We start from the raw sequence: 27,142 nt of genomic DNA on the forward strand, positions 1-27,142 counted from the left end.
CTGCCGGAGGATTTGTGCGTTTTGCACAGCTGTCTCTAGGAAATCTGATATACCGATCGCGTTTCTCCAGAACGGTAGCGATAAAAGCACCTAACGGGAGCGGCGAACGCGCCTCCGGCGGGCCCCGCGGCGCGCGCGCACCGGGAGGCCCGGGCTGCCTCTCTGCCGATGCTCCCAGGCAGCGCTGTGTCTCCTGGTGCGATTTGCTAAATCCCTGCGTCGCTCCGCGCCAAGCTCGCCACTGCCCTGCTTTCGTTTCCGCGTTCATTTATCTCCCCTCCCTCCCCAGCTGCGGCAGCGAAGCACCCGCTCCCCCGCCAGAACGAGAAGTGATTGCCTCGGCACGGCCGCTTCTTCCCTGCGAGGCAGAAAATAGCCGTTTTCCGCCGCTCCCCTGCCTCGCCAGCCCGTTTCTGCAAGCCAGGGCTTCGCGGGAGGCCGCGGCTTCGCCGTACCTTTCGTTAGGCCTGAGGCCGGGGGCACGTTGCTGGCGCTCCTGCCGGAGAAAATAGCCGGTGCTCACGTCCTCCCAGCGTCAGCCTCTTTTTTTTTCCGCCCCCCCCCCCCCCCCAATGAGCCCCCAATGAGGTTTTGGTGGCGGGGAGATGAGTTTGCCGCAACATCTTCGCGGCTCCCCCTGCTTTTGACCTGCTGGTTTCGAAGGAAGGAGGTGTGAGCAACGGCCCATTCGAAATGTCCCCTCCTGAGACAAACCAACCCTTTAAACAGCCAGGTGGCTTTAAAGGTCGGATGCCCGGGGAGGAGGCCGGCTGCTTTGTTCAGAAGAAGGGCCTAGGAATAGTTGTCTGTGGGTGTTGTGCGTTGTCTCCTGCTTTGCAGAACCTTCTTCTTCCTGATTTTGTCAATGCCGTTAAGGAAAATTTCCCCTCTGAAAGACTGTTTCTCTAAAGCCTCTTCTGAAGACTGTTTCTCCCCAGCAAAGCAGGATCTTTAAAAATGCAATTATTTTTTTAAAGATGCTATTTATAAATTATTCTATACGCTCTCAACAAAGCAAGTGCCAGACTGCGCTGGCAGAAAGCCCACTCCTAAATTCTTCTTGCTCGGTTTAAAAATGCAAATAATGTTGTTTCTTGTATTTTCTCCTAGCTAAAACAGCATGGGAGAAAATCACAGCGCAAATCAGTTCCTGGGAAAGAGAGAGAGAAGGATCAGAGGAACGTGGGCGCCTGGGCCGAGCAAAGGCCCTTCGTGCCGTACAGTCACAACAGCATGACTTAACGCCGCTGGGAAGCGGGAGAGGGGAGGCAGAGCTTAGCAGCTCTGAAGCTGCTCTGCTTTACAGCAAAGGCTGGGTTTGCCCAGCAGCGCGAAGGGAGCCCTAGTCTCCCTTTGACACCCGGCTCCGCCGCAGTCCGACCTTCTCCCGGGTGCAGAGCGGAGCCGCAGAGCGTCCTGCCCTCTGCGAGGGGCAGCAAGGTCTAGGCCCAGAGGTGGACGTGCTCTGGACACGAGGCGTCGGGAGCTGCGATCTGTGTCCATCCTCAGCAGGGATGTCTCCTGCCATCCAGACCCCAGCTCCAGGCAGAAGAGAGCGGAGGCCTGAGCGCGTGGCCCTTCCTCTTTTATTTAGCGCTCCTCCTCCCCTCGTGTTTACTTCCTTCCCTTAGTCGCTAGATGTGCGGAGCTGGAAGGTTTGAAATGTTTAGAAGACTAGGAAAGCCCCTAGTCCCAGCGGAGCAGCAAAAAACATTGTTCCTCGGCCAAGCGTGCTCCCAAAGCACATCTGACACGGGAGGCAGATTTAGGCCAATCAGATATTTAAGCAAACTGACCTGTTGCTACAGAACATGGTGAGGGTTGGTAAGAACGATCCCAGCCTCTCTTCTACCTCTGCTGTCGTCGCCTGTGCTAGTATAATAGGAATAAATAGCATTTCCTACCTGCTTTACGTTGGGGTAGAGAAATATCCAAGGGACAAAGGGAAGGGAAGATCACAAATTATTTTCCGTTGCTGAATTTGCAGGCCATAGTCGCACAAGATACTCACGTGCCACGCATCACAAGGTGCGGTACGGATCTCATACAATGCACCCAGTAAATATTAAAGAGAATATTTATTTCAGAATCTGTTCTTGTTCCCCATGTAGCAGGTTATCTCTGGAAGCTCTACTAGGTTCAAAGGGTCGAAACTGCGGAGGCCCACCTCTCACGCCTGCTCCCGCTGAACTCGGTGCTGCTCGGAGCGGCAGCCGAGTCAGGCGCGAAGTGATTTCATCTGGTACAAGTTTGCGACGGTAACGCATCAAAAGCTGGTGACCTGTTAAATGTTAGTCAAGCTGTGACATAGTGGTTAGCTCTCCCTTAAGGTCAGTACTGGGGAGGTCGCTGAGTGTGAAGCTTCTGATGAAGGGCGCTAAAGCTCTATTCATTAAATGGTTTTCTGCAAACGTAATTAAAAGATGGTGTCAGCGAGCTCGGACGTCGCTGCCGCACGTTCCGCTCTTGCTGCTGGGTAAATCTCAGAGCAAGCAAGAGCGCTCACAAATCAGAGGTCCCTGGGCCGCTGACAGTAGCATCCCGCGAAATCACTGCAGCAAGTGAGCTCTGTGCGCTGACGGTCGGCGCGTGCTCAGGCTAAAGTCAGTGTGAGTTTTGCTCTGCGTAGCCGTGCAACACGGCGCGGAGTAAAGCTGAAATGCAAAGAGCCCCTGGGCTTTCGGCTGGAACAGGAGCATTTGTTTCTTTCCAGACCCAGCGAGCCCTGGGCGAGGGGAGACGATGGGCAGAGCACCGCCGAAGAGCCGTCGGACCGCGTGCAACCCGGGCAGGAGAGGACGACGTACGCCCCGCCAATATGCAGCCCTCCATAGGCGCCGGAGATGCCCGAGGCCGAGCACAAAGCGGTTTCCGGGAGGCTTTGCGTCGCCTGAGCCGTGCAAAGGGAGAGACCTGACCTTCTGCGTTATAACACAGCACCGATTGCTCCAGATCCTCGGGATATCCGTGCTTTAAAGGGCAGCGGCGCCTCTGGGCGGGTGGGCTTGCTGGTAGCCCCGCCGTGCCTTACCCCGCTCCAGCGAGGGGGCTGAGCCCGGCGCCCCCGGACAGCGCCTTTGCGACCGCGTGGGGCGAAGGCGATGGCTTGTGAAAGGCAACAGGCTCTGTGTGTTTTACGTAACTTTCGGAGAAATCTCCCTTTTTCTTTGCGGTGTCCTTTCTCTCTTTTCCTTCCACCCCCGGCTTTTTGTGGCCTAATTTTCCTCCTCCCTAAATTCTTTCTCATCCTTCCTGCGTTTTCTTCTACTCTTCCCCTTCTTCCTCGTTCTCACCCTTTTCCCTGGCCGATACCCCTCCATGCCCTTCTCTCCCCCCCGCCCCGTCTCGCCCCTCCCAAGCGCCCCCCGCTCTCCCTGCCCCACTTGTCCCCGTCCCATCCCAAGGGAGCAGCCCCAAGCGGACGCCCGGGGTGGGGGGCGAGGGCACCCTCTCCCTCCCCACGGCAGGCAAGGGAGGCCCCCGGGGACTGCCGTCCGCAGGGAGGAGAAGCCCGGCGGGGCTGCCCATCGCATCCGCCGCCGAGGCGCCGCGTCTCCACCCAGACCCGCTTCTCGCCCGGCTGCCGGAGGGGATCAAATCTCCGGCTCAACAGCTGCAGCCCAGCGCCGGGTCCCGGTCCCCTGCCAACCACCGGCCGGGCGGGCAGCCCGGTCCGCCGGGAGCTGATGCGCGCAGGAGCCAAATTAGAGCTGTGCCGGGGCTGCCGCCGCTTGCTCCGGGGCCGGGCCGAAAACCCGAAGGAGCGCAGAGCCGGTCGCGGTGCAGCAAGAAAGAGGAACGGGGAGAAGGGGAAAAACACCAGCTGGCTGCCGGCAAAAGTCCGAAAAGAAAGCGGAAGAGGAAGCGCGTGCCTGCACGTCCTCGTGCAAAATGTAGTCACGCTCTAGGACATGGGTTGTTTAACACCGCCCGGCACAGACGGTCGAGGTGCGCTCAGCAGCGCCTCGGTAACTGGTGCCTTTCGAAGGAGCCTTTCGCTCAAAGCTCAGCCCAGCCTCGCCGCCCTTAATTGAGCGCGGGAGCAGCCTGGGAGGCAGGTGAGGCGCCGGCAGGGGGGAGGTCCCCTATAACCTGGGCGCCCCGGCGGGAAGGAGGTGCCCGTGCTGCTGGCGGGAGTCGCGAGCGCCTCGGGGACGAGGACGTATTCGCTTGAGCGAGGCGAGGCCGGACCGAAAACCGAATAAAAAAAGAATGAAACCGATGAAGCCGAACGCTCTCCGGCCTGCCGCCCGGGGCGTGCTTTATGGCGCTTGGCCTGAGGCAACTCGACGTCTTGCACCGGGGACCGGGAAGGAGGTATAAATTCGCCACGGGTGACGTTTGTGGGTGGGTGGGTGGTAAATAATCGAAACAGAGAGGGCGAGCTGTGATTTTTGGGCACGCCGGGCGGCCATGCGGCCGCGCAGCAGCGCTGCCGCCGTCTGAGGGGGACGGGGACAAGCTGGGGGGTCCGGGCAGGCCGGGACGGACCCTCCCCCCCCGCCCCCGCGCGGACCCCCGCCCGCCCCCAGGCTGGGGGCGGGGCTGAGGCACGGCCCCGCCCCCGCCCCGCCCCCTCGGGGGCGCGGCTTGCCGCCTGACGTGCCCGCAAGCCCCGCCTGCCCGCCCGGCACTGCGGCGGAGGAGGGGGGCGGCGGCGGCGGAGGAGGTTGCTATGGCGATGACGTCTTGCCGGCAGCCGGTTGGCTGGGCGGCCGGCTGACGGAGGGGAGGCGGAGGGGGGGGGGGAAGCGGGGTGAGGAAGATGGCGGCGGCGGCGGCAGAGGCGGCGGTGGCGGCGGCGAGCGCGGGCGGGGCCGCAGCGGGGCCGCAGCGGGCGGCGGGGCGGCGCTGAGGAGCCCCGAGGCGGGCTGAGGAGTGGCGGGGCGGGCGGAGGGGGCCCATGTGCGGCGGCGGCCGCCTTCCCCCCCCTTCCCCTCCCCTCCCCACGACCGGCGGCGGCGGCCCCTTGGCAGCGAGGTGCCGCTGAGGCGGCTCCGCGGGCGCTGAGCGAGCGCGGCCCCGGCGGCCCGGCGGCGGCGGCAGGATGAAGTTCGCCGAGCACCTCGCCGCGCACATCACCCCCGAGTGGCGGAAGCAGTACATCCAGTACGAGGTAGGGCCCCCCCCGCTCGGCAGCCGCGGGGCGGCGGAGCGTTGCCGCGAGCCCGGCCCCGGCCGCCCGTTGCCGTGGCCGGCGCGGCCGTTGGGGAGCGGCGGGGGCGGCTGCGGGAGCGACGCTAAGGAAAACAGCGGCGTCCCGGCGCGTGAGGCGGCGTGCGGGGCCGGTTCCGCGTCCGGCAGCGTTGTGCAGCATCCTGCCGTCGTCCGCTTGCCCCCTCGGTGGGGGGACGCGGCGAAGTCGATCTGTTCGTCCATCTGGGCAAAGAGGTTGAAGCTCTCGCCATCCCGAAGAGCTGGGGACAGCTCGGGGGAAAAGCAGGGCGGGGGGTTAATTCTTTTATTTGTTTTTCTTTTTTTTGCCTGTAACCTCCTGGGGCGGTAGTAAGGTCAGAAGCTTGGGAGAGAGATGAGATATTTAAAAAAAAAAAAAAAAAAAAGTCTTCTAGGAGATTTCTCCGGGAAACCGGTGATGTTACGTTGTGTGCGAGAGCCGGCGCGCCGGAGAGGCTGGGACTCGGCGCTTCTGCGCTGCTCGCGTGCGGTGCGAACGCAGCGCGAAGCCCGCGGCATTGCAGCGCGGCGCTGCGCGGCGCTTCCCCGCTCCTGGGCGCGCTGCGTGGCCCCTGCCGGCAGCCCGGCGGCGGCGGCTGTTTGCAGCTTCGTGCGAGCAGTCGGTCGCCTTTCAGCACCACCGCCAGTTCTCCGCGCGGGGAGGCCGAGGGGGGCTGGCAGCTCCGTGCCCCTTGCGCGGCGCCCGAGGGCGGCCGCTGGTGAGCGAGCTGGCCGGGTAGCGCAGCTGCCTCAAGCCGCTCGGACTCCTCCGCTGCTGCAAACGTCGCCCGCTGCTCCTGAAGGGCCGAGCGATTCCAGCGCCTTTCCTTAGTGACCCCAGGCAGGGCGGTAAACCTCGCATCGATTGTCTCTTATTATTATTTTTTAAAGGCTAGTGAGGCTTTGCATCTCAGTATTTCATACTTGATTTCAGGTGAGCCGCTTGAATTAGGGCTTTTTATGAACACAGGCAACACCAAGTTCTCCTGCATTCATCACGGATTATTTGTAGAATACAGCTTTTCGGTTCTTATTATACTGGCTTTCTAAAGGTCACACTGGTTGCTAAATTTGAAGTTTATCATAGCGCTGCTCGTTGTAACATTTCAGTTTAACTGGGTGAAGCTCAAGGAGGCGATTATTTGTAGTAAAGCCATTTTTCGTTTTAGGGCTAGCAGTGACAGGGATCGCTGCCCGTGATGTCAGTGTCTTCCACAAGTGATCGTTAAAGGCAGACAACTGAAAGCTGATTATAGGACATTGGTGATCAGCAAAACTTGTTGACTGGCTGAGCCAGTCAAAAACCATTCAACGTTTGTTACCTCTTGAAGGCCTGTGTCCTCTCTTTTAGGGCCATAACAGTAACTTATTTCTAATATACTTATTAAAAGACATCTGCCCTTGCAAGGAAAGTCATATTTATTTTCACTCACTTTGTTATTAACTTAAAAAGAAAATTTTACACCTGCGCTTTTGTCTAGACCTTTGTTTTCTTTTCTGCTACCTGACTGCAAATGAATGGATGTTTACATAACAATAGCAGTCAAATTTGATTTTAGAACAATATTGCATGCTCCTTAAGTAATTCAGAGAATTAGATGACCAAACAATGCTTCAGAATTTGTGAAGGAGGAAATCCGTTGTCTTAATAACATAACCTGCCAGATTATTTCTGCATCGTGTCTCTGATAGCTATCTGTAGAAGGGTTCTCAGACTTGTTTTCTGTTCTTGGAAATGGAAACGTATTTTCCAAAATGAAGATTTGGAAGTGGGTTTAGAGGGGAATGGAAAAGGAAATAGATGGCAGAAGTGCAGAAGATTTGGCTCCGTATATTTTATTTTCTGACCTACAGAGCTACAGAGGGAAGGTGGAGGAGACCCAGTGAGCTATGATAGCTCTGACTAATGTGTGAAGAGCTCTGTTGCTTGTAGGCTACCATTCTTGTTATAGGAGGTTAACGTGTCTCTTGGTTTTCAGATGTTTTAACTAGGATAGCGTTATTGGGTGTCATTTCCTCTCCAAAGCAAAAATAAAGATAAATTTTCAGTAGGGTCTTCCTTATAGTTGTTACTCTTTCTAGACATGATTTAAATTTTTTTTTTTTTAAGATTTAAAAGATTTTTTTTATCTCCTTGGATAGATAGCTGAACTTAGAAGGAATTAAAATAAAAACCCCACCCTCTTTTTTTTTTTTTTTAGTAATAAGTCTCAAGACTCCTTCTGTTATTCCTGTCGTAGCAGGCTGAATGTGAGTCAACCGCCTGCTCATGCATATTCCAGTAATGGAATAGTCTGGCATTTATTATTCAGTAACTGGTGGTCCGGTGGGTGCAGAGCATAAGAGGGCGGTGCTGACTTGGTTTACTTGTTGATTAGACTTGAGACCAGAAAGAGCGCACAACCTTCTGCTTTTGTCAAGAAAAATACCAAGTTGTTGATTAGCAAACATAAGGTCATTACTCGTGCAAAATATTTCTTACAGCACATACCGTGTACAAAATTTTTAAAAATTACTTGCTCTTTCATGGCATTATATTATTCTTTTCACCTTACTGCTTATACTTTTTGTCTTTTTGATTGAAACACAAACACTGCTTCAGAACAAGTTTTTTGCAGGGTAGGTTTTTAACTCAGAAGAGATCATTCCTGTTTCCAGGGACTTACCATGTGAAATCCATGGTGATAATGAAAGGACTATACAATGGAATAGAACTTGCTTTCTCTAAGTCATACTGTGTCATAAAGCTCATATGTAATTATCTTATTTTTCTACTGTGATATTTGCAGTTATTTTTGCTGGAGAACAGGTGACTTTTTCATGCGGTTATACAGCCTCCAAGTCTTCTAAGACCTAGGATCTCAGAAGTTATCCTAACTGGATGATGTCTCTGCTTTGAACAGCTGCACAGCTAGTGTGGCTGTAAGGAGCTTTTTCTCTTGCATAAATTCCTAGTAAAACTGGAAGGAAGATGTAATCCGTTACCGATTAGGTCAGGAAGAAGGAAGAATGAGACTGATTGGTGTTGAATACCTAAACATTTAGTATCGCTTTCAGATGCTCCTTAACAATTTACAGTTCTCAAAGTTCTTACTGTTAACATGACCTTTCTCCCAAACAACAATCTGGTTAAGTATTGTAACTGCTTTTAGGAACTATGGAAGTTGCCCAGAATTAAGGCAGGTACTTGGCCACTGGAAGGGCTTTAGACAGGTATGAGTTCATTCTTTTTCTTTAAACAGGAGATATGAAGATATACTTTGATAGTTACAGGCTGGGTTCTTATTTTCTTTCCTTCAGCAAAAGCATTGCAGTATGTTTGCATTTTGAGAAAGAGCATTTGGCTTGTAATGGGGGGCGGGGGAGAAGAGGTATACTGTGCTGTTACATTCAGCGTTTCACAAACCATTTGCCATGACTGAATCCACATAAGGTTGGAGTTTTTAAAAAAAAAAAAAAAAAAAAAAAGCCACGATTGATTTAATTTGACTTTTCATTCTGAAAGATTGCATAAAAGCAGGATTTTATACTTCACGTGTTCTACACAAAGTCCATTCGGAACTGATGTTTCTTGAAACCTCAGTCAGTGCAAATGGTAAGGAGGGCTTTATGTGAGCATCTACAGCAATAACATAGTATGTAATCTCAAAATAAAATGGCATTTTTACCATTAAAATTCTGCATATCTTTCTTAGGCTACTCCCTGGATATGATTAACAATTTAAAACAGTGTCCTGAGAAATGCTTAATTTGTGAACATGCTTGATAAGTAAATATTAAATGTGGCGACGTCAAAGCCGTTTAAAACTTTAGTCGTGATTTCATGATTGTCATCAGAAAACTTTTCCTACTTGTTAGAAGTAACGCTTCAAATTTCAGTAACTGAAGAACCGTCAGAAACTGCTTTTGGTTTTATTGCTTAGGATAGAGCAGTGTAGTTGGTGGCCTGCAAGCTGACCGTTACTCTTCTCTGCATAAAGCCCAACAGGGAAGGGAGCAGCAGTCCCTGGGAGCATGTGCAAAGATGTCAGGTGTGGGATGCCTTGGGTGTGCACCTGGGCTTGCAGCTCCAGGAGCTTCTGCATCCACAATGTGGTGGGGGGAGGCTCTCAGCATGCAACCAGACAGTGACCATGGATGTGCCCCAAACCTGGCAGGTGGCCCGTGGCATTGAAAAAGATTTGATTACCCTGTTTCAGGTTATCTAACAGCATATCTTCTATCAAGTTAGTAGCCTTTTCCCAGTCAGTTAAATGCTCGTTCCAGGGGAGCTCTGCTTTAGTGCGCTTTTTGTCTTAAAACTGTGTTTTGAAACAATTCATTTACTCTTCATTCCCTTTGGTGTTTTAAAAGGAAAAAAAATCTAAAGAAACAAAATCCCATTTTTTTATCAGACAATAGACTTCTCTTTTTAAAGAAGTCAGTGTTGAACAAACTAAGGTAACTCTTAGATGAATTTCAACTGATGCTTTTTTTCCTAAAAACATACTTCACTGCATTTAATATGCGTTTTTAGGTGCAGTAGCAGTGTTGAATTGCTCGTCCTCTGTTTATCCAAACATGATGCAAGTTTCCTTTGCTGCTATGTGCATCTCTGGAGTACTTGTAGTGGGAAGAGGAGAGCTTAGCTCTGTCTGTGTAGGCTTCCAAGTGTAAGTGCATGTGCGCGTATCAGTCTGATGGAAACTCGGTTGAGTTTTACAGTAAGCGAAACAAAATTGCCATCTGGCAAATCTGGTCTGAATCTGTTTATCTGGAGGCAGAAGTCTCTTTAGTCATCTCAATCTCATCAGCCTGTAGTCTTTTTGCATGTATTTCCTTGTCTTTGTCTCATTGCTGCATGTTCTGTTACAGCAAAAAAGGCTGAGAACTAGTGACCAAATTTTGTGAGACGTTCTAGAGAAAAACTTTAAAACTGCAGATAATCTTAAGAAAGGGGGGAGGGGCTGCTGAATTCTTTTGAAATTGCAAGGCTTGGGGAAGGAGGAGAGTTAGAGACATCACAGGTTCAAACTTCATGGGAAGAGTGAGCAAAATGCACAAGCGCGTGACTTCCATTCCCTTTTAAAGAGACTTCAGGTTTTAAGCACCTCTGCCTTTTGAATAAGGAAACAGGTTGCTGAGTTTTAAAAAACCATTTCCTTATGAGACCAGACCTTACAGCAAGAAATAGGTTGGGAAGATGAAACTGGTAGTTTGTATAGTCTGCTTGTCTTTGGAGTCTCTTTTCCAGAAACAGTCTTTCAGCTGCTGGGATGTGGCCAATTCTGCTCTTCAAACTGTGCTTCATGATAGGCAGTTCACACCCAAGCTTGCCACCTCCTGACACAAATCTGTTGTGCTATTTCACTATTTGTCCTTCTGGGTGTTAGCGGACAAGCTTAAAAGAGCATGAGCAGTTTGAAAGCTAGACAGCTTAAACAACTGTTTTGTTCTAACATTTTAAGTTTTTTGCCCTTGAATTTGTCCATTTTGGTGGCTTGACAGTTGCATTTCTGGGCGTGTTTTCTCTTTGCTTTTCTCTTGTCTAATGTGCGTTTATGGGAGCTTAGTGCAGGGGCTAGTTGCTATCAGTAACACAATTTAAAATAAGAAAAAAGGGAAAAAAAACCCCTTTTTGGTCTAGTTTCTGAGGGCAGACAGAGTAATTCTTGCACATTAGAAGGTGACAGGGATGGATAACTTTTGGAAAGAATCACTTCTAAAATTCTGTCATCTAGGGGACTAAATACTTTAGGTGTTAAGAAGCACTAAGCCTTTCACTTTCAGGTCATTGGTTTACTTATATAGGTCAGGTGAGTAAGTAACAGTATCTGCTGCCGTGCAGCTGCCAGATTGTAATATATCACAGTCTGCATGAGGGAGATGTCTGCATGACAACTGATACCTTCAGCTTTCAAAGTTGTTTAATGCAGGACCTTCAGTGTTGTGGTCTTTTTTTAAATGAGTCATAAACCTGGGGATAGGAGACACACTGCTAGTTTAACTCTTAGTAGGTTAAGGGGAGAAACGTTTTCTTACTGCTTTGGCTTCCAGTTGCCTGCCATTTCAAGTTTGTTTCTCTTATGTTGTGTGGTGGTTGTGGTTCATGGAAAAAGTTACAGATGGGCGAGGATGATGAGCAGGGTGAAAAAGGAGGAGGGTTTTTTGACCACTTGATATATGGAACCAGGCCATGTGCTGCTAGTGAGTCATGGAAGGAAAAGGATTGAAATGGCCAGTGTTCAGGAGGAATTTAAAACAAAAACGGAGGGTAGGAGAGAACTGTGTCACTGGAATGAAGATCATTCAGCAGTGGCTTAGTTAGGAAAACAGTTATGCAAGTGACCTTTGAGACCTCCATGGACTCGGGAATCAGTCCTTTGAGAGATGTCTGAACTGCCTGTTTAGCTTGCCATCTATGATATCCTGTGATAAATAGACATGTCCTTTAGACCTTATATTTACTTAACAAGATCATAACCACCATATTTCAACAGTGTTGATTTTCTAATTGCTGAACTTGTGTTTTTTTTCCTTGACGGTATTTGCTAATTAAGTTGTGACGTTTTGACCTGAGAGGGTTTGGGGTGAGGGCAACATAGTGAATGCAGAGATGTAGGATTACAGAAGTCTAGAATAGGTTGGGTAATGGACAGAAGAGACGGGAAGCTTCAAAGACCAGAAAGGTGACTAGATGACTTTTGTGGTTTAGATTTCCACGAGTTCAAAAGTTGGGAAATAAAATCCAGTTCTTGGAGCAGTGATGTGTAAAGCACACTCATGTTCATGGTGTCTGTCTGTCTGTCAGCGTTAAGATGTCTGTCTTTATCAAGTGATGTGGTGCATTTAATTTAAATTACTCTTGCAGTAGGTAATAGGCCTTTCCTAATTGCTTCTGTTTCCAAAATCATAATTAAAATTCTTCAGCCATTGATCAAAATTTTTCTTTTTTTTCATTTTTTTTGCTTGCACTGTTATGTGGGATAGAGTGTATGTTTAATTTATAGCTGACGTAATACCAATGTCTTTAACTCTCCGAAAGGAGGTACCCTAAAAAGGAGTCACAATTGATTAGGATTCTTGTTTGTTTGCTTCTAGGCAGTTGTGTCCCACTGGTGATTCCAGTTTGTGTTTGTGGTAACTGAAAGTATTACACCAAAGCAAATGAGCAGTTTGTTGTTTTGGTCTCTGGAACGCCAATTCCTGGGGCCTCTAGGACTTGAAGACCTGGTTAATAATTCTGGCCTGTGTTAATGTTGTCCTTCCGTTTCCACCTCAAGAGAATGCAGTCGCTCTTGGTTCCCTGATCTCGTTTGTCATGTGTCTTCAGCTTTTAGAACGTGTGTGTATGTGTTTCTATACTACTACTTAATAGTGATAAGAAATCCCTGAGGCTGCTTTTCCTCCATTTGCCATGACAAACTCCTCTCTGTGTCGTGCCACAGCTCTGAAATAGGCACTTTTTTTTTCCGGATAAAACCTTTAACATCCTACCAAATAGAAAACAGTTCTCCCAAGGTGAACGCTTAAATATTGCTGGAATAAATTTTGTAGATCAGTAAGGTAACAAGCTTTAGACAAAGGAGTCAGTAAGCATGAACTTGCGTGTCTTCTGTTATCAGAAATAAGTGTAATAGTATTGACATCACATTCTGTAGCTTTGTGTGTCAGTCCGGAGGGGTAAAAGGACTTTAATTGTTACTTGTTTTCAAGCAGGCTTATCAAATGATGTAAATTAATTTTTTTTTTTCCTTTCAGTACTAACTGGATTACTTGTTCCCTTCTCCTTGCAGGCTTTCAAAGAGATGCTGTATGCAGCTCAGGACCAGGCCCCTTCTATAGAAGGTAAGCAAATCTTAATCTAGTGCCGTGTTTTTCTTGGCATTGGATACTGGAGGCATAATACAGCTACTTTTCTATCCTCAATCCTCCGAAACTGGTAAACTTAATACACTGATGGGCAAAAGCTTGGCCTTTCACATTCTATGGGCTATTTTTGATTGTTGGAACAGTTTGTCCTCTGTCATTAGAACAATACATGTCTTTGTATGGTTTGAGACTTTAACAGCTGAGTTCCTCTTACTTATAAGAACATTCACTGGTGGAAGTAATTTCTTCATCACTTCAGACTAGACCTTTGTTTTTCTGTGACAACTAGTCACTTCAGGAGGTAGTTGTGCTGAGGAGATACTGGTTCCTGATCTGTTACTGGTGATTTCAACTGTAAGAATTTTTTCTTTTCATCCTGTGTCCTCCCTGAATGCAGTTTTACATCTTTTATGTTCACATGAGTGTATTTTTTTGTTTGCATGCATTTACTGCCACTGAGTTCTCTAAATAGATTTTTTTTTTTCTTTTTAAGAACAGCACTTTTTTAGCTGGCTGCATTTTGAATAGTTTGTTTAATTTAGTTATGATCTGCACAGCATTTCTTCAATATAGTCCTTTACGTTCTTTGTCTATCGTCTTCCTTTTGTTACCTTTGAGGTATTGAATAGTTCTTGCCTTTATGTTGCTTCAGTCCCTACTTACTTGCCCTTCATGTGGATTTTGAACTTTCTTTTCCTCCTTATCTTTCTTATTTTTAGTTTGATTGTAGTGCAATGTTAATTTCACAAATCTCTTAACTGCAGTTCTGGACTTCACTTGAGAGATATATATATATATATATATATAATATATGTGTGTGTGCACATGTGTATATAAATATATACACACGTGCACATGAGAGCGTGAGTGGGAGAGAACGCAAACGAGTGCGAAAGATAACTGCTGCTTTTAGTGTGGTCAGTTGGCTAACATGAATGACGTTTTATGAAATGGTGTTAAGCATACCTTTTCATTAACTGAATGCTTTGCCTTGCTCTGTGTTGGTTAGACTCAGGGAATGAGGTGTGGTGTGGTTAAAATAACGTGGAATATTAATTGGATGGATTTAACTGTACTTACCTGCTCTTTGATTAGAATGTTAAAACACAGTAATAGTTAATAAGCTGTATGTGTGTATGTGTGAGATAGAGCAGTTATTAGTTAAACTTCTCAAATGCACAATCTAGGCTGAAAGGTTCTTTTAAGCGATGCTTGGACCAGTATAATTCTTAGATGTAACTTGACACTTGGCTGCTTACTTGACTCAGCCTGCTAATTTTGTTAAAACAGTAACCCTTTTCTCTAAAGTGCAGGTTCTAGAACTAGATTTCTACAGCCAGGTGGCAACGGTCCTAATATTTCCAAAAATAACTCATATTTTTGATAATAGAAAAAACTTGCAAGCAATACACTGGCAAAAGAGGAAAGTCCTGCTTTATTTTTTGAACTGGGGACAAAATTGCTTAAAAACACCGATAAACATAGAACACTAGGTCCTCTGGTGCAGAAAATTGATTTTGTACTACTTGGGAGGGAGAGAAGATCTGTGTAGGTCAAACTGGCTATCTTTCTTCACTTTTAAAGAGGATTCACTAATTTGGTTGGAAATTCATAATTAGTTTTATAGAAGATGGATGATACACAAGGCTTCTTTTCCTTTTTCTGTCAGTTCATCGTTGACAGGGAAGTGAATGGTATGTTTACTAATAAAAATCTGTAGTCTAGTGTTGGAACATGACTTCCTGGATGTTGCTTGTGATATCCAGAATCTCAAGGTGACTTGCTGTCTAAGGACTAGATGGACTTGGAGTTGCTGAGGTTCTGTGGTCAGACAAGAGGAGGTATATGGAAGCCACTTCTTCTGTACTAGCAGAAAGGATTGATCATAGCCTTTCTTTTAAAGTAATTGTCTCGCAACTGTCCTTCATCCATACGAGTTTGTTGTTTGACTTAATGGCTGCATGTATATCAAACAAGGTAAGAAATGAGTGTGCTCACTTTTCTGGGTCGTGGTCTTTGGCAATATTGTTGAGCCACTGGCATAAAATTTGAGGTCCTACGTAATACCGTGTGAATGCAGAATACTTGGTATACTCCAAGTTAAGCCTGAAACTCCATACCTAAAGGCATTTTTTTTTTTGTTTAGGTGTAACTGTTTTCCAAACAGTGTGGGACTTAGTGCACATCTTAAAATGCATAGGGATGCAAATCTTCTATATTTTTGTTCCTAAAATTTAAAGCTTTTATTAAGGATCAGATGATACTGCATAAGCTAAGCATAAAATTCCAAGTGTTATAATTCAGCATTTTTATTTCTTTTTTTGGTGCTTGTTTTGGTGTATTAATGTTCCATCTTTTTGCATGCTGAAATGTTTGTGTGTAAACCTCTTTGGCAAAGTAAGAGAAGATGAAGAATAAAATGGCATGTTTATGTTGTTCTCTTAAATATTTAAAGAGTTTTACCTTGTGCTTCTACCTCCTTTGATAATTTCAAAACCTGAGACGCTCATTTAACTGTCTTGCCCAAACTGCTATGCTACTAACAGCTACTATTTCCCTCAACTTTTGTTAGTTCTAAGTGTGGTTGGTTGAGAAGATCTTATTGTGGTTACCAGTAGAGGAATGTATGGGTAGTGGAGTTTATTTCACTTTACAGTGTTCTTTCCCTCCCTTTTTCTCTCTGCTTAGAATCTGTTTTGCTCTTTCTGTTCTGGCTTTCCCTCTGCTAAAAACTTGTGGGTTGCCCAGGATGGGACTGGGCTATTTGCACTGGTGTCATTGAGCTGTCTACAAGGGCAGATATATTTGAGTCAGTGGATTCTTCTTCCATTGACCATAGGAGTGCTGAGATAACAGAGGGAAGGCAAATATCTTTCCATGAGCTGCAGCTTTAGGAAGGGGTTTGTACTGGCTGGAAATGGATCGAGATATTTCTGTCCCTGTTGCTTACTTCCATTTCCCCTAAGCCCTTCTGCCGTTGCCTTTACTTGAAGCTGTGATCACTAGTTCTCAGCTTCATAGTTATCTCGTGTCTAAGATTCTTCAGTGTAGCTGAGGCGTTTGTAGTAACAACTGAAAATGTGAAGCCAAATTCTACGTTTAGGAAACCACTTAAAGGGATGAGTAGACACTTGTAAAAATCTTTATTTACCCGTATCTGGGCTGCATAGGCCTCATTTGTAGAGGCCTTAGGCCAGGGCTAGTGTGTGAGTACACACAGACTGTGTCCAAAACTCTGCTCTAGTCCCCATCACAGCTGATGGAGCAAGTTCCTTGAAGTTCCGAGACGATGTAGCAACTATTGTCTGGGACTGGTTGTTGCCCTGCGTGTTTTCAGTTTACTTATTTTGAGCTTAGCACGGAAACTATAGGAATGTGTTACTGAAACCTATCTTCCCAGTATGAGTCTCGTATAATCTCATTTGAGACTATTTTAACTAAAATCCGTATTCTAAATGATCTTGTTGATCCCAGACGCTGTAGACACGCGCAGTTGGTTTGGATACACTTTATATGTACTGTGATGCTAATCTTCAGTTAATGCTTTCTGATTTATTACTTGAACTGTGAGGAAAAGTGAGTTTGCTTGCAAAAACTAAGCTGGAGCAGAGTAAGGACTACGTGCATTGCACGTGTGCATTGGATGCAGAGTTTGTGAATGACTTCCTTCGATTGCTGCAGGCTGCTCTCTGTGTCAGATGATAAAACTTGGGCACGTGCAGAAATGCTTCATGTTGCTTAGTTGTCTGCTGGAAGCATTTTGAAAACTGTTTAAAAGATAAGACTGCCCAACCAAGGCACCTGTCCATGTTTTAAAACATTTAACTGCATCTTTGAGTAGCAGGTAAACAATGCAACCTTGATAGCTTTCAGTAGGGTCACATGTAGGACTAGCCTCTTTGTGCATGGGATGTGGATAAAGAAAGTGAACTCCAAAATGATTCTTAAGCTCTATAACTGGTAGTTCTGCTGCTTTTTTTAGTGGACAAAGCCTTACTGGAAAGGAGATCTTGAATCTAGATGGTTTTTACTCTGCTGGTTATCTAGTTATATGATAACCCTCCTCATTTTGCTAAATGAATCACATCTCTGTCCATCTGCTCTTCCCCATTTTCAAGTTAAAAATGCAAACTGTGATGTTAAACAAAAACTCCATAGATGTGAATAAGCAAAGCTGGTCAAAGCTGTGTGATAGGAAGAGACTTTTTGCAGCTGCCTTTTCAATGTAGTTTATTCCACAGTTGTCTCCTGCCTGCTGCAGGAGCAGTACAGTACTGGTGCAAGGCACTATGGCTCCCTGTGCTGCCTGAGAGTGGTACCAGACTGTCTGCGTGTCTTCTGTGGCAGAGCTGCTTGCTAAACACGTAGCTTTATTAAATATGTTCAAACGTATCATTTTTTTCCTCGTCTGCTTGCTTCATGGTGGCAGTTTTCTTTATGCCTGTGTTGTTCCTTTAGAGTCTCATCTTATTTTTATGAAGCTTTCCATTGATGAAAACTGCACCATCCTTTCTCCTGAGCGACATCTGTATGGAATCAGTGTTTAGTCCTGTTACTTCTTCCAGTGATGTGTATGAGATTGAATTATCAAATGGTGATTGATTCCCAGTAGTATGATGGGCCTTGTTTTGAATTTCTGGAGAATCCTTTGATGCATGTTTGCTTTGTTTATGGTATGCTCTGGGCTAGTTTCTATTAACAGACCGATCTGAACAAATTGATGCTGCCATGATGATATTCTCAGCTTCCGAGGCCTCATGGCATGGCAGGAAGGCCTGCATGACAGTGTGCCAGGTCAGTGCAAGCAGGCACGCAGCCTCTATTCTGAGCTACTCTTAGTAGGAAGCTGTGACAATTTAGAGGTGAAAACCTAACGTAGTACTTGATTTCTCTGCATCAAAATGTGCTTTGTAACGAAAGCGTGAAATACTGACCTCACAATGAGCGTGCTGATTTTAACATTTTTCCCATTGCTTCCTGGCAGAGTGGTCACCTAAGTAAAATCGGTTACTGGACCACTGTTGCTTAGAGCCCCCCAGATTATTCCACTTGGTGAGCAGATGTGTCGGCATCTCCCCAAGCTCCTTAGAATTCAGCTCTTCTCAGCTGCAGTGAAGATGAAAGTGCGGCTGTAAATTATTCATTCTGATTATCCGCTTGAATGGACAGAGTCCGCTCTAAATATTATTTCCTAGAATATTTGTCTTTCAGATATTGACATTTAACCTTCTTCTAAAACTTATGTAAACAAATGTTGTTGTAATATCAGATGGTACAAGAGCATTCTGTTGTGTCTTCTCCTTATGGAGATTAATTATTCCGCTTAACCCCAGTCCTGAATTCCAGTAGTACCTTTTGAAGAAGGATCACTGCTTTTTAAAGAGCTTTGTAAAACTGGAATAGCTGAACAAGGTAGGAATGCTTTAAGCTCAAACTCCTAAGCAAAATTAATGGGTGATGTTAAAATAAGACTTGATTTGTAGGGGAAAAGCTCTCATAGTGGCAGAGATCCTCTACTGGTACTTGTAATTTGTATGTTCATTTACTTATTTGCTCTAGGTTAGAAAAGCAAGAGGTGTGAGCGTGAGACGTTCTGAGTGCCAGCACTGGCAGCATGTCCTGTGTGGTTACAACCTTGTTTCTGCTTTCATTTTTAATACACTAACAATATTAACTGACAGCTAAATATCTTTAAGTAGTTCAGATTTATGTTTGTTTCTAAATAAATAATGTTCTTTAGGGTGATAAATAGTCTCAATGAATAAGAAAGGATGTAGAAAATTACATTTTCTTTTTTTTCCAAAGTTATGAGGCTCTGACAGTTTTCAAGGTTTGTGTCTCTCTACACACACATACATACATACACACAGATATATATCCTATGTAAAAATATGTATCCTTTTTATTTAAAAATAAATGTTTATTTCGAATTAGATAAATTTGCTTTGTAGCAGGCCAAGGTTTTGTTTATATGAGAATATTTTGGTCTAAGCGAGTCTTCGGTAGAAGTGCATGGCCAACTACCATGAAGCAGCCAAGAGTATTAATGCCTTGTCTCTCTTTTGCTACGTTGTTGTGCGCGCGTAAAGGACTTGGGGATCAGGGTCCTTTTGAAGGATGCATTTGACTGAAGGATGGTATCCTGCACCCTATGATCCTGGATTCTGTGCGGGATGTAGTTTGATCTGGAGGCCTCCATATTTATAACTGGAGTGTAAAGCTCAAAATCCCATGGTGCTGCTCTTTTCAGTTGGATACCTGATGCCAGGTATTAGGCTAGCTAGAAAAGTGAGTACCTGCGCTTCCTGAAAATGTTGGTTTCCAGAGCATGCAAATGATGTATAAGTGGAGAAGCTGGCTGCATACCAGCATTTAGAGAAGGAGGTGATATCTGATTTCTAATAAAGTTTGAAAGGTAAGCAGCATGTATGGTTGGAGTAGGGTGCAGAGTAGCATGAGAAAACAGCTGACTGACCGCCAAAGTATTTGGAGCACAGATGCCTAAGTATGAACATTATTGTTGTTATTACAGTGCGCCTTGCTCTGATGTAGAAGTAATCTTTCTGTCAAGAGTAATCATATACTCACAGCAATTCAGCATTGAGACCGATGACAGTGCTTGCTTCATATGGATGCATTTTTCTGCTCATTGAGGAGTGTAGACCCAACTATGTTATCAGTAGAGTGATACTCCTCAGAGTAATTGAGGAACAAGTGCTTGAATTCTGCTTGACCTTTATCAGAAATTTATTTTGCATAAATAGCCTCAGTGGCAGCTTATTAAGGTGAGCAGGTAAGATGCTGGAATGATTGAGACTAACTTGTGATTAGTGCAGACAACTTGCCAAAATAGGTTTTGATTTTATTACTGTAGCGTAGACCACAAGTTCCCAGGTTGTGGTGTGGGAGTTATGTGCAAACCTGTCTTGGCAGCAGGGAACAGCTCTTGCTGTCGCCCCTAGGGACTGATGCACTCTGGTTTCTGTCTTGGTTGCAGGTGCTGGTTTCTGTGGGCTGCAAATTCTTTCACATTGTGGCACCCAGCTGTGAATCCTTTCAGCTATTGGAAACTGCTTGCTCTGGAAAGCCAGTGGGAGAACATCCCTAATGCAGAAGGCGGTTTCCCTGGTGCTGTCAGGGCTAGGGTGGGACCTGGTAGGAAACGAAGGTGGGAAGTGGTTTAGCAGGTGGATGATGTCAATTACTGTTTTTCAGAAGGAAGCCTCCTCTCACTTTGCGCTTGCTCTCTGGCCAGCTCCTGGACTGATACACTGCTTCATACACATGCACAAGCTGAGAAGCTTGCGGTGTTGCTGAGCTGATCTTTTTGTCTTGTTCTGTGTCTTAGGACATGTTCTGGGTAACTTCTCCAGTAGCTCAAACAGCTTTGAGACCTTTGTGTTGGGTGAAGAACTTGAATATTGCTGGCTATTGAGTCTTAGGTATACCAAGTAGTATAGGTTCAAGGCTGCTTCTGAGGCTAGGGAGGGGCAGTTAATTGCTTTGTAATTTTGTTCTATACGCTTTTTTCTTTCTTTAAGCATCCTTTGGTATTGGGTGCTAACAGTTATGAGACCTGGGATAGTCAAAGAATTATATGTAGCTCAGTAGGTGATAGTGAAAGTTGGATCTGGTAGGTTAGGCTGGCCCATATGAAAGGCTGTTCCTAGAGGTAGGTTTCTTTTGCAAGTCTATGAACTGCTTATCAGCCCAGCTGCAGAAGGGCTGTAGATTATTCATTAATGGTGCGGGGTAACAGCAACATCAGAACTGTTCAGCTGTGTTTTCTTTCCGTCCTGCTTTTGCTTTCCAGTGGTTTTTAAAAGACCAGTATGTTTCCTTGTCAGTGGTGAGAGAAATTAATGGTATTTGTAATTTAACTGGTATGTTCCAGGTTTCATGTTAGTGGTCAAAACTTGAGGAGGGTTGGAAAGTAGAAGAGGGTTCACAAAAGCTGGATGATTGACAGACAGCCATGCTCTCAACGAAACACCCCTGAGACAATAACAAAACATCAAATAGCATTTTGGCTGTAGACATAAAGAAGCGATGCACATGTATATAAAAGGGGCTAGTATTTATTGCTTGATTTCGAAAAAGGCTACAACTGACAGTTTAATAGCAAGATTTCGTGTGCGTGTAGGAGGCAGCTGCTGGGTTTCTAGTCATTCTTTGGAGCTGCATTTGAAATATAGGTGGCTTGAATTATTAGACAATTAAGATTTTGGATGAGACTATAGCTACTTGGTGAATAATGCAACATGAATTAAATTTGATTGGTTTCTCTGTCTTTAAAAATGCATGCTGCGGGCAGAGAATGAGCAGAGCAGACTATCCCTGGAAAGAAATCTCATTCTTCTAGATCAGAATTGCTTTGTAAGGTGTCTCAGAGAAATGGCCACCCTGCCAATACTGCACAGGGACCTGACATCGCCGCATAATACAGCGGAGGAGTGAAGGCTGTCCCCTGAGACTGTCCTGCTGGAGCTATCCCTTTTAGTTTTGTTACATTAATCTGCTTAAAGGGCACCATGTGGTAGCTATCACAATAACGTTCTTGGAACATGAGAAGGTCCGTCCTTTTGATTAAATATTTTTAAAATTAATAAGGACATGTGCTAAATAAAAGTCAAGCTGCTACTGGTTGTGTTTGGTTTTCCTGATACCTGAAGTAAAGTGAAAACTAGTTTTTCACTAGTTTTACTTACGGTGTATCTACAGCCTTGCGGCTTGACCCTTTATTATTAGAAGTAGATAATGAATCCTTTAGCAATGTAAATATTTTTTTGTAAATATATCATCTTTGATTTTTATTACAGTGTAAAGCTGCAAAATTACAGTATCCCAGTTTTACAAAGCTACGGTTCAGAAAGTTGAGATTTAAAGTATATATATTTTAATCTAGTTATTATAAGGCCATTTAGTTTGTAACTATATTTTAAGTTGGTTTATGCTACTTCTGCTGTGTGGTGTCCCTTTTCCCCTGACTTAGTGCAGCCTAAATGTGAAAGTCAAATCCTATGGTTCTGTTCCCACGTGACAAGGAATGCAGCTTCAAGAAAAGCTCCATAAAAATATAAAGGATGTTCTCCTAACGTGTGGTCTCACAAGAATATCTAAAGCTAGCTAATCGTAAGGCAGCCTCACTATGATCCGGAGCTGAATACGTTTAGTTAAAAATCATATGAAAATAACTGTATGAAAATGCATGAATCCACCTTTTAAAGTAGTTGTTGTCATACTTTATATAACAAGGTGACTGGTGAAGTGGCTGGCCCAGGCGGCCCCGGGCCTGGCTGCTGGAGTCCTCCGAGGCCTGTGAGCAGAGCCCGCTGCGCGCGTTTGCGGGCCGTGGCTCTGGGAGAGGTGGTGCGCTCATCTTTTCAACCCCTCTGGGGAAGAGGGAAGCCTAGTTTATCTCCTGGGAGACTGAGAACCAATTTTTTAGTTCCTGATGAGAAGCTGACAAGCTATTTGATTTAACAAGAGGCGCAGTCACTGAGATTGGTAGAGGGGAATTGCATGCCATAACATACCAATATGAATGCAGTTTGTTTTGCGGATGATATGTAATTTCAGGCACGCGTTTTGGGCTGTTGGAGAATTCTTTGCATTCTGAAATGCAAGTCCTAAGTAGCGAAAACAACTAAATTTGGCTTCCAGACTGTGTTTATAATCTTATTTTTCCTGTAATTGCTTAGCATGCTTTTATAAATGTTCCTAATGTATTTATGGTGTGACTGAGGCTGCTGTTCTGATACTGCTTTTGCTGATGCCCTGTCCCCGTGCAGCTATCCGAGAGAACAGCTACTTTGAGCCTTCCAGCTGCAGCTTCTTGCCTCTGCTGAAATGGAGCCGTTCAGTACAGAGTAGCGCGTCTAGTCGTCATTATGTGTCAGTCTAAGGGAAAATCAGTACTGAACCGTAATTCCTTGTTTGCACCGTTTCCCATTCTAGCTGCTTGATCTTTTGAGTTCATTGTGAATATCTTTGTCTTTTTAATGCTGTGTGTCGGGACAGGACGTGAGCAGTTACGGTGTGTTTGTTGACCTGTGAACTCAAGTATTCTTTTTAAAGGCAGCTCCCTTATGAGCACAGCTGTAGGAAGGAGTCACAGCCAGTGCAGTGGAATGGGGTAATAATGAGCAGGATTGGCTGATGTACCTATAAAGCAAATTCTATAAATAGATTAATGGAATTTGACTATAGCGTTTCAGTATGACTTTGTCTTCCCTAATCAGAAGTAGCAATTAGAAAGGAAGGAAATAAGTGATCTGAGAGCCTGATATGGCATTCCTTGTTCCTTAAAAATCTCTTTTGTTGTTTGGTATATGCCAAATCCTCCTTGAACTCTGCAGGAATCTGAGACAAAAGTTCAGGTTCCCCCCTTCCTCCTCCTTTCTCCAGTTACAGGATAATGTGTTTCTTGAAAGTCTGAGTCAAGGCTTGGTTCTACTCTGATATTGGTGGAACACAGATACAGGAAAATATTTCTTGCAACTTTTCTGGCCTTTTAGAGTTTTTAATTCAGAGTTGCCTAAAGACAAAAAAGCTTTCTAGAGAGGATGAAGGAAAAAATAAATGTCAGAATACCTTCTGCTCTTCCACGATTAAACTGGGTTGATAACAGTACTTACAAATGGTAACTGTGTGTATAGAGGTTGCATTTGGGGGTTTCGAATGCTTTCGGTGATCCTCTTAACGTATAGTCATTTACGGTGTACTTCTAATAGGATACTGATAAGACTGACTTATTAAAATTTCATGCTTTGAAAGGGAAGTTGTTAAAGTGTGGATCCTGAATGAAATCTTTTTGCAGCTAGCAGTCAGAGGAAGGGAGATGAGAGATGTTGGGAATGGCTTGTTAGAGACAGGGTATGAGGCTTCTAGTATTCGCCACACCTGATCAGAAGTGGCTGCTGTAATTATTCTGGCTGTAAGATGAGTGCTGTTTCTGATGAGCCCTTCAGACCCTGCAAACACGCCCCTTACTAGGTGTCAGTTTTAGCAATAAATCAGCAATGGGGAGCCTGCCACAGCTTCCATACTGTTCTTTTCAGCAGATGTCTTTTTCATGGTGATGTCTCAGAAAGCGAAGGATCAGGAAGGATAATTAAGGGAAAAGGTGGACAGCTTCATCTCTCTGTGTGCAGTCAGTCTGCCGTGCACTGGGATTGTGGCTGAGCCCCAGCCTCTGAGAGGAGGTACATTACCCATCGGAGCTTGCCAGACTGGTTTTGGTTTCTGGCTCATGTTTCTGTGTACATGTGGGCCCTGGTGTTCTTCCACAGCTGGCATCGGCTCTGGCATTAGATGCACCCATTGCTTCCTAGAGCGGAAGATTAGTTTGCTGCTTTAGGTGCTGGACTTTGAGCTGGAGTCTCAAAGGCACCGAGTGACTCGGCTCACAAAAGGGCTTTAATGGATCTTTCAGATTTGTCTCTCTGGTTTTAGAGATCCGAATACAGCTCAGTTAGAACTGAGTTGTACCAATTTCCCTTTCAGTTTCTTCTGCTTTCAGCCAACTACTACGGATTCAATTCCGGCTTTTGTGCTCAACTGATTGAACTAGGTTCATGTGTATGCGTGTTAATGCAGTGTTCTAGATGGAGCAGATGTGTACCCGCTCTCTTGCTGGCTGAAAAGGAATTCAGCCTTGGAAGGTGTGTGATCTGTGCTTGGACTTGCCTAAGCACAAATTCGAGTAATGAATTAGTCATCAGACATGGAATTCATTTCCCTGGGGATACAGTTACTGAGGCTGGTACAGCCCATCTGTCAGGAGCTGCTGATGTAGGAGCTCTCGCCAGCTGAGAAGGTTCTCCCCACCCCTGCTAATATAATAAGGCTGGATTGCCAAATCCTTTAGTTTGGTATTTCAGTGGTCCACATAATGCTTTATAACATGTTCTTAACTGCTTTGACTTCTTCACCTGATTTTTTTTGTATGTGTTAACTTGCTATTGTGAAACCAAAGGCAGCAGACCTTTCTTATGGCAATTCGGCAGTCTCGTACATGCTAGTTAAGCTTACTGAATCATATTTATGTGGTAAGCAGGATATGCCAGAGAAGGTTGCCATCCCACAGCAATTTCAGGAGTGATTTCATGGTTATTGTGGTATTAGGGTGATAATGGGGTATGTTTGGGAGGAGATGTTTCTACTCATCACCTTCTTGTTTTTGACCCCTTTGGTTTTTTCCCCCCTTTTGTTGGTGTTCCATTGTGGCACGTGGCTCGTGTTGTCTGGTCTCGTGTTTGATAACTCTTTTCTAAGACATTTGGAAGCCTTATCAAATATGGAAGAGAAATGATGGCGTTATGGGCTTTTTTTGTGCATAGCTAGATCAAGGTCGGTATTTGAGTTTTTCACTTGTGTATGTACTATTTTATCCTTATAGAGTGGGTAAAAGAAGCTAGTGTCAGTATTCTCTTCCGGCCTTATGAATATCCCCGTAGTGCCTTTCACCAATGCTGATCATACGGAGAGATTCTGTTTCTGCTAATATCCAGCCTGTCAAATTTTCTGTTATCTTTGCTGGACCAACACCACGTGGAACAACAAATAAATGAGTGATCCTCTGCTGTAGTGAGGGGAAGTGGCAAAAGAAACTCAAGATTATGGTTGAAGGTGTGGGCTTTGTTTATGCGTAGTTTTTTCAATACTTAACTTTCTGGTACCCTAAGGGCTTGCCTTTTTTTTCCCTCTCCTCCTATATTTAACTGTGGTGGAAATGCAAAATTAGAATGTTGCAGGGAGATTCATTCTTAATTTTGCAAGCAGCTAGAGTTTACATGAAATTGCACTTTATACTCGCACTTAGTCATTTCTCTAAATATTTTGTAGTTATTTCAGCAAAAGCGTGTTGAACTTTGAGAACAGTCTTTTTATGAAAATGTAGTCTAGAGATCAGTTTTTGGTGCTGTAATGTTCCTGTAAAATCTCTTTATACCAGTTAAAGGTGAGCTCCCTTGAAATATTGTAATTTTCAAAAAATAAAAGGTGTGTCAGATATCACAACTGCCTTCAGCTTATGTGCAAATATTCATCAGACTACAGTCTTTCCCTGGTTCTGCTGCTGTAAGATTTTTTTAAGTAGATGAAGTAAAAACTAACCCTCTTAGAATAAAGACTGGTGTCAAATACATCATTTTTCGTGCTTTAGGAGTAGCTTATAACTGTAACCTCAAGAGATGAAAATATTTCACTTAAATAGTTTTCAAATGAAAATATTTGACTCCCACATTTGTAATGTTGGTCTCTTAAGTGCCATCCTGGTATTCTGAATACATGAAATACATTCTTTAAAAAGTACAGAATATAAGGGATTGGAGAAAGCTGCCACTGTAAATTCTCTTGTCATGCTTCTGCTTCCTTTTTCCCAACCGTTGACCTGGAGAACTGGAGTTTGAAAACAGAGTAGACTAAGATGATGTGTTTTAGACTGCTTGAAAACAGTGGTATTTTATAATTCCTTGCTTTTTTTTTTTTTAATGCAGATATCATTCTAGTTCACTTAGAGAAATTAGCAAAAATGAGGTAGTGCTTGAGGCAATACAGTTGGCCGTCTAGGTGTGTGGTGCTCTTGCTTTATAAATAGTATGTTCAGAATTAGCACCTCTTCTATATGAGGTGTTTGGGTCTTATTTGTGGATTCAGATTTGGTTTTGGGTCATCCTTTGTTTGTGCTGTTCTGGTTTTAATCTTTCAAGACTTAGGTTGATGGGAATTCTTTAATGCTCAATCACGTGTCTGATTTTCCTTAGAAGTCACTTCTGCTTTGGTGTCTGAAGGGAAGGTGGCTGCTTAGCGCTTGCAGCTTTGGAATTACGCAGTACTAATTCCCGTTTGAAGATCAGTGCAACATTACACATTTTAAAGTTAATTTATCCAGAGCTTTGGTTTCCCATGTTTTAGGATGCCAAGAGGCTATTTGAACTGAAAACACAGGCTTAAATGGCTATTTAAAATCTGAACCAAGCAGGGGGGATGCTGTCTAATGGAATTTGCTGGGTTTTATCCTTTGCCTCTCCTGCACCAAGTGGGACTAGCTGTGCCTGGAGAGGAAGGCTCATAGCTGAGTCGTGAGGACCTTGGCTGTTGCCGACTAGAACCG

The 27,142-nt window shown here is 44.9% G+C and overlaps 1 protein-coding gene across 2 annotated transcripts in view; it reads left to right on the forward strand.

Moving 5' to 3' along the window:
• Positions 1-1,010: 1,010 nt before the first annotated feature.
• The window catches only part of XPR1 (xenotropic and polytropic retrovirus receptor 1), a 126,176-nt gene continuing 100,044 nt past the window's right edge, over positions 1,011-27,142 (forward strand). Inside the window, exons 1-2 of one of the 2 annotated variants that reach the window (XM_068951813.1) lie at positions 1,011-4,317; positions 12,951-13,002. In XM_068951813.1, coding sequence (XP_068807914.1) covers positions 4,213-4,317; positions 12,951-13,002 — 157 coding nt within the window. In that variant the 5' untranslated portion in view covers positions 1,011-4,212. Of the gene's footprint in view, positions 4,318-4,813; positions 5,117-12,950; positions 13,003-27,142 lie in introns of those variants that run through there. The other variant, XM_068951814.1, reaches the window with a different exon arrangement.

This window comes from Struthio camelus, chromosome 8 (assembly GCF_040807025.1).
Source record: "Struthio camelus isolate bStrCam1 chromosome 8, bStrCam1.hap1, whole genome shotgun sequence".
Taxonomy (NCBI): domain Eukaryota; kingdom Metazoa; phylum Chordata; class Aves; order Struthioniformes; family Struthionidae; genus Struthio; species Struthio camelus.